General features: G+C 35.5%; 1 protein-coding gene across 1 annotated transcript; it reads left to right on the forward strand.

Annotated features, from left to right (window-relative positions):
• Positions 1-5,013: 5,013 nt before the first annotated feature.
• LOC109011705 (xyloglucan endotransglucosylase/hydrolase 2-like) lies at positions 5,014-6,812 on the forward strand. The gene is made up of 3 exons (XM_018993001.2): positions 5,014-5,506; positions 5,902-6,095; positions 6,270-6,812. Exons 1-3 carry the CDS (start codon positions 5,240-5,242, stop codon positions 6,643-6,645), a joined length of 837 nt encoding a protein of 278 aa, XP_018848546.1. The 5' UTR covers positions 5,014-5,239; the 3' UTR covers positions 6,646-6,812.
• The last annotated feature ends 601 nt before the right edge of the window (positions 6,813-7,413 follow it).

A 7,413-nucleotide genomic window follows, 5' to 3' on the forward strand; every position in this document is an offset into this window, starting at 1 on the left:
ATAGTGTTATATTGTGATATAATTAAGAATTCAAACCTTGTGTTGATCTTAAGAGATTATTGATGATGTGAAAATTTGAGATGATACTTGTAATTAGAGATTAAACTTTTGGTAGTGCAGATTTAGGATATGATTCTTGTTGATTTTGAGGGAATAGGTCTGGATGATAGGAATGTTTATTGATGGTTAACTTTGAAAGTGGCTAATAAGTTACCAACTTGTAGAATACAATGAAGGTTTGTGAGTTTTAACATAGGAGTCGATTGAGGCTAACGCAGTTCGTATTACAAAAATAATAATCATTGGATTTTGCTGAGTGTTGTATTAATGTTTTTGTGGAAATGGAGATTTTTGATTATATGGCCGCCCTAGGAGTAATAGACGTGATGTGTCATTGAGAGACTAATGCGAGCATAATGGAATCGCCTATAGGAGTAGACTTGGGAGTGCATTACTCATGCTTGTTGGGAGTTGTTGTGGTATGGTCTATACGAGCGTGTTTTGGGTTGTATCTTGTATCCTGCTTTGACGTTAATGTTTGACCTTACAAATTTCAAGGACGAAATTTTATTTTAAGGGGGGAGGATGTGATATCCCGTATTTTAGTGTATTTTAACTAAATGATTATTTTAATTAATTTAAATATTGGTTCTCTTGTTTTAAAATTTATTGGGTCTCTCGTTGATTTATTTCATGATTTTTAAGTTGTGAAATTTATTTTGGTGTGTTTTTTTTAATATTAAATATTTTTTTGCATTTAAATTGTTCTTTAATTTAAATTAATTGTTTCTGGGTTTTAAAATTATTGTGTTTTTGGATTTAATTATTTTATTTTATTTAGTCCTTGTGTTTAAGTTATTTTATTTAAATTTATTGTTTTCAAATAATTTTCGTTGGATCATTTTGTGACCCAAAACGTGAGGATTATACCTCATTTCTTTCCCTCTTTTTCTTTTCTTCCTCTTTTCTTTTCCCCTATTTCTTTTCTCCTCTCTCCCTCGCGCACACAGCCCTCCCTCCCCGTCCGTGCGTCATGCTCCAGCCTCCACCGCTGCACACCACCGTGGTCGGCACCGCCCCTCCCTTTCTGTTCCTCTCCGGCCGGCAACCTCCCTTTCGGTTTTCAGCTCCACCCTAGCCGCCGTGAGCCCCCATGCACAGCATCAAGCTGCGGCGCCCATTAAGCTCGTGCGCCGCCGTCGCGCCACCTCTGGCCACCATTTCTTCACCACATCTTCCTTGACCTCCTAGCAACCTAACCCACCCATTCCCAACTCCGATCTGCCACCCGTGAAGCCCCACCATCAACATTTCCGTTTTGAACATTTTGGCCTTAAACCGCCCTTTATGCCGCCACCCACGGCCAACCACCACCACCATTAGCTTCACCGACATCCCTAAGCCTTTCCCTAGCAATCTCAGGTCTTGGTTTGTCCCCGTTCAAAAGTGAGTTTTTGAGACCCATGGCCACTATGCATTTTGCACTATTCCATTGTTGTGCCGCCACTTCTAGCACCTCCGTGATCTTTCAAAAATTATATTTTATTATTGTAAGTATTTTTCTAAACAAATTTTGAGATTTAAATTTATTTTTGCGCTAACTCATATTTACTTTGAATTGGTTGGTTGTGCCGGACTAAGTCCGAGGAGTAAGGGGGTCGGTTGGATTGGATGATAAAGTTGTTTGTGTGATTGGGTTATGCTATGAGCTTTGTTGGCTGTTTCGGGTTTAAATATGAGTGTTTTTGAGTTTGACGTTGGTTATGGTAGATATTGTTGATTTTAGAAAGTGATGATATATTTTGGGATTATGAGGATTTTAAGTTTTGAGGAATTAAAATAGGCTCTTTTAGAAGCTTAGGCTTAACTATCGGAATATGTGATTGATTGAAAACTTACGAAAATTACGTGATTATTTTTATAGGTGATGATTTATAGTCGGCTCAACATTTTTGGAGGAAAATTCTGAAAAGTTAAGCCGTCCAGGTAAACAGGGTTCCTATGCTAGATTTGCATAAAAAGAAATGAACTGAGGTTGATTTGTAAAAATGTGCATGTTGTTTTAAAAAGAAAGAGTGAAAAACAACCTCAGTATATGTTTTGCATTCACTCATGAGATACGTATGAAAGAAAAAAGAAATGTTTTTGACATGAAATGTGTAGACATGACCAATATTTGAAATGTTTATGAAATATGCAAAAGAGCGAATATGATATCATTGAGATTTTTATGCATGTGATATGAAATGATTTGGATATGTTTTTGATCAAATGGAAATTATATGAATATGTTCCACATGTGTTTTGATATGATATGGATATGATAAAACTTTGGCATACTTATTTGTTCTGAATTTGATTCTGAATATGGTTCTGATATGATGATACTGGTTCACGTGATATGGTTAGTACCAACATGATATGATGATATGAGTGCACCCACTTTGGAAACAAAGTGGTCTTTTTACGTGTTCTTTCTTGTGTGCACACTCGGGGCTCCGAAATTGAAAAATGGGAAGTTCACCGTATGACACTACCTGGTTTGGCCACCGGGGATAGCACAACCCTACTACAGGGGTTAAACATGGTATATGATATGATACGATATGATATGATAAGATGAAGATGTTCAGTTATGTTATGCCAAAGCGTTTTTGAATATGAAACGGATTTTTAAATATGAATAGTTGATTTTGAGAAAGGGAGGGGCGATGCCGACCACGGCGGGGCGCAGTGATGGAGGCTGGAGGACGACGCATGGACGGGGAGGGAGAATTGTGCGCGCAGGAGAGAGGAGAGAGAGAGGAGAAAAGAAATAGGGGAAAAGAAAAGAGGAAGAAAAGAAAAAGAGGAAAAGAAAAAAGTGAGGGAAATAAATGAGGTCCAATTCTCACGTCTTGGGTCACAAAATGATCCAACGAAAATTATTTCAAAACAATAAATTTAAATAAAATAACGTAAACACAAGGACTAAGTAAAATAAAATAATTAAATCCAACAACACAATAATTTTAAAACCCACAAACAACTAATTTAAATTAAAAACAATTTAAATGCAAGACAATATTTAATATTAAAAAAAACACTAAAATAAATTTCACAACTTAAAAATCATGAAATAAATCAACGAGAAACCCAATAAATTTTAAAACAAGAGAATCAATATTTAAATTAATTAAAATAATTATTTAGTTAAAATACATTAAAATACGGAGTATCACATAAAATGACTTATTTTTACTTATTAATCTTGAAAATTTTAGTTTTTCTTTAGTATTCACGACTAAGCAAGAAAGTCTCATCCGATTGCCCCCTCTTACCCTTTTAAAATATAAAAATAATAACAATAATAATAATAATATTTTCAGGATCTTTAGCCTCCTCTGTACCTTCTTGGTTCTTGTTTAATACCATGCAACTAATTATGTATACGTATAGGTTTTGTTTATATTAAGTGCAATTTTATATATAATTATGAAATGCATAAATGTCGTAAAATCACTTTGAAAAATAGTGTGGTCCACTATTAAAAAATTAATATTTTTTATGTAGATTTCATGTTTTATTCACTTTTTTTAAAGTGATTACACGACGATTACAAAATTCACGGTTGCAAATATCTCTCTTAAATTAATTGGTATTGTTGCTATCATTATTATTTCAACTACTATTATTATATAACTCTTCTACTTTCTCCTTTGTACATTTCTTCCTGCATGCATTGTATGAGAGAGAGAGAGAATCACGGAAACTATCACTTTTGATGGCTTCTGTAATATGTGAAGAATCAAAGCCATTTAATATACATTTGGTTTCAATGTTCTTCTTGGATGTTCTGTTTCTAAATGCTAGAATACTTTGTGGTGGTAATAATAATGCCCCACCCAACTTAATGAAGACATTTTCATGCTTAATGTTGGACATTTTCCTTAAAACATGAAACGTCCAAATGGAAGGCCCAAATCACATGACCTATATTCTAAAAAGACTAGTCAATGATATAATTGAAGCCTCATTGGAACCTTATAAAGAGTAAGAATTTCTCATTCCCAAGTAATGTGAGATCTCATACACTACCTACTCTTATCCATATCATATGGGGTATCTCAAAACATGTCTGCAAGGTGTTTTAAAATGACAAAAAATTTTATTTCCATAAAATAACGTTATCAATTTTATCATTTTTAATCACAATTGGCTCATCGATGTGGTATATCTCAAATGGTTTTATAAACCAATCATTTAAATAAAAAAAAATAACTCAAAATATATTACAATGATTAAGTGATGTGCATGATTGAAGATGATAAAATTCATAACATAAAGCCAAAAATAAAAGTGATAAAACTTTTGGCCTTTTGCAGACATTTGAGGATCAGTTTGGATAATGAGATGAAATTAGTTGAGATTGTTTGTGAATAATAGTGAGATTATTAATTGAAATTAGATGAGATGAGACTCTGTATCCAGACAGGCCCTAAATGTATAGTAGATTATAGTATGTACTCACTCTTCTAAAATAACAAAGGCACAAGAGTTGGTATGATCTTAGCAATATATTCAAGATGCTAGATCTCTCTTGGCTCAACTTCAACGATGGACAGTTGTTCATATTTAAAGAGGTTTTAATTCAATTGCTCATGCTTTGGGAAGAAGTGCATTAAGCATTGCTGATTCAATGTTTGATGTAGAGGAAGTTTCTCAATGTATTGCTCATTTATTGTAAGTATGTTTGGAAATTGAATAAAGTTCGAATGTTCTTTTGAAAAAAAAGAAAAGAAAAGAGTAGAATATTACATTCTTCTCGATGGGGAAATTCAAATTCATGATTCGTGGTCCCAAAGAAAACTTGCAAACCTTGTTCTACCATACCATACTCGTTGTCATCCACCACCTATTTAAAATCACAGCAAAAGAGGGCCCTACTGAGGACAGAGCACCATGATTGTAACACATAGCATTCTCTGCAAAACTAAACAAATAAATAAATAATCAACCAAACACCAATGCCCAAACAAAAGCTTCCAGCTTTCAGGGTGTGCTCAGCTGGCACCAGCTTTGGCTCCTCCAGTTATTGCATGCTCACGCGTCGCCCACCCTTCCTTAACCTAGCTAGCTGATCTCCCTTTCTTCTCATCTCTACAACCATTTCCTCCTTCCTATATATATGTAGTTGTCCCTAAAACCTTTCCCTTATAACTATCACAAACTCTCTCTCTCTCTCTCTCTCTCTCTAAAAATGGGGTTTTCTGGTTTTGCATTGGTTGGTGTAGTTTTCAGTTGTTTATTAGTTGCAACCAGTGCTGGTAACTTCTACCAAGACTTTGATATAACATGGGGAGGCAACCGTGCCAGAATATTCAAAGGAGGACAGCTTCTGTCTCTGTCTCTAGACAGAGTCTCTGGCTCTGGCTTTCAGTCTAAGAATGAATACCTATTTGGAAGGATCGATATGCAGCTCAAACTTGTTGCCGGCAACTCTGCTGGCACTGTCACTGCATACTATGTATGTCTTCAAACTCGTTCATTTTTTCTCCTCACTTTCAACGCACGCACACACACACAGAGCAAGCAAATACACAAAACTGTTTGTGACAAACACATAAATACATATTCAAACGACAACCTCTGGCTTCTAATAGGCAGCAGGATATATGATTAATCCTTGCCTGCTTGAGACATCTTCCATGCATGTGCCTCTTGAAAAGCGAAAGTTGAAGGTGCATAATCAGCTTTCGAGGGCAGACAACCCATGTAGGCAGACAATTCAAATACCTTAAAAAAAATTCAGACACCTTTTTTTGCATAGCTTGGTTTAAGTCATTTTCGTGTCATTCACGCTAAAAAATTCAAACACAGCTCTCTTATTTGACATGCTTTTGCTCTTCTTTTCTATTGCAGTTGTCGTCTCAGGGGCCAACTCACGATGAAATCGACTTCGAATTCTTGGGAAATGTTAGTGGTGACCCTTATATTGTACACACCAACGTGTTCACTCAGGGCAAGGGAAACAGGGAGCAGCAATTCTATCTCTGGTTCGACCCCACAAGAAATTTTCACACTTACTCTATCATCTGGAAAGCCCAACATATAATGTAAGAGAAACACCAACTTTAATTTTTACTATTTGCCAACAACAACAAACCTCGTGAACTTGGATACAGTTCTATGATCTTTGGTTATCCTCGAATTTTCTTTGTTTGTTATAACTTCAAGTGCACTTATACAATTCCCAACACAACTTTTATTTTTTTTTCTTTGTATCCCAGCTTCTTGGTTGATAACATTCCTATAAGAGTATTCAAGAATGCAGAGTCGATTGGTGTTCCATTCCCAAAGAGCCAACCCATGAAGATTTACTCTAGTCTTTGGAACGCTGACGACTGGGCCACGAGAGGTGGATTGGTGAAAGCTGATTGGTCCAAGTCACCCTTCACAGCATACTACCGGAACTTCAATGTTACATCCTTCAAGTCCACCACTTCCCTATCCGATGCAGGGTTGCTAACCAACGAGCTTGATGCCCATGGCCGAAGACGTCTGAGATGGGCTCAGAAATACTTCATGATCTACAACTATTGCACTGATTTAAAACGCTTCCCTCAGGGTCTTCCTCCAGAGTGCAGACGGGGGAGATTTCTCTGAAAGTTTGAATCTATCTTTCTAGTAGATTTACGAATCAAATAAATTAAATTATTTTGTGTCTTGTTTGTTAGCCATCCAGTAAATTGAAGACGTACGAAAATTTCTTTGAACATTTATATGTGAAGATACTTTATGTTAATGACTTGGATTATTTCTGTAACGCCCCAAACTCGGGTGGCCTGGAGAATTACTACATGTCACTTAAGAATATGTTTCCCAACACAACTAAAATAAAACTCCAAAAACTTTATTAGCAAAACTCAATCTCATGTATTCTAAACAACCACATTGAAAACTCCACAAAGTCATTTCTGCAGCAAAATAAAATAAGGAGTCCACAATATCCCGGTAGTCATAACAAACCAAACTAATAATTTAATAAGTCTTATTAAACCCAAGATATAATTAAATCTAAAAGACATTAAAACTAAAGGACATCAGAATTCCTTCTTCTAACATCCTCTTCTCAGTTTAATCATGCTCACCAATCTCATCCAGGTCCTCAGTTGGACTCCCCACATCATCTGAAACATATTATAATGATAGGGGGTGAGTTATCAATAACTTAGTAAGCAGATGACATATGCTAGTGTGCAAACATGAGCATTTACAAAGTATAGCATGCATAACAAAATATTTTCCAGAGTTATCATGCAGAACATAACATATTTTCAAAAGTAACAGAGCGATGATTTTAAGACAAGTAAAAACCCATAGTACTTTGGCATAACATAAACTGAGCATCATCATCAAATCAAAATAGAGCAT

This window comes from Juglans regia, chromosome 12 (genome assembly GCF_001411555.2).
Source record: "Juglans regia cultivar Chandler chromosome 12, Walnut 2.0, whole genome shotgun sequence".
In the NCBI taxonomy this organism is placed as follows: domain Eukaryota; kingdom Viridiplantae; phylum Streptophyta; class Magnoliopsida; order Fagales; family Juglandaceae; genus Juglans; species Juglans regia.

Coding starts and splice junctions, on each gene's coding strand:
- LOC109011705 (XM_018993001.2), top strand. CDS start 5,240: ATGGGGTTTTCTGGTTTTGCATTGGTTGGTGTAGTTTTCAGTTGTTTA. Junction 5,507..5,901: donor GCACTGTCACTGCATACTAT/GTATGTCTTCAA, acceptor TTTCTATTGCAG/TTGTCGTCTCAGGGGCCAAC. Junction 6,096..6,269: donor TGGAAAGCCCAACATATAAT/GTAAGAGAAACA, acceptor TTTGTATCCCAG/CTTCTTGGTTGATAACATTC.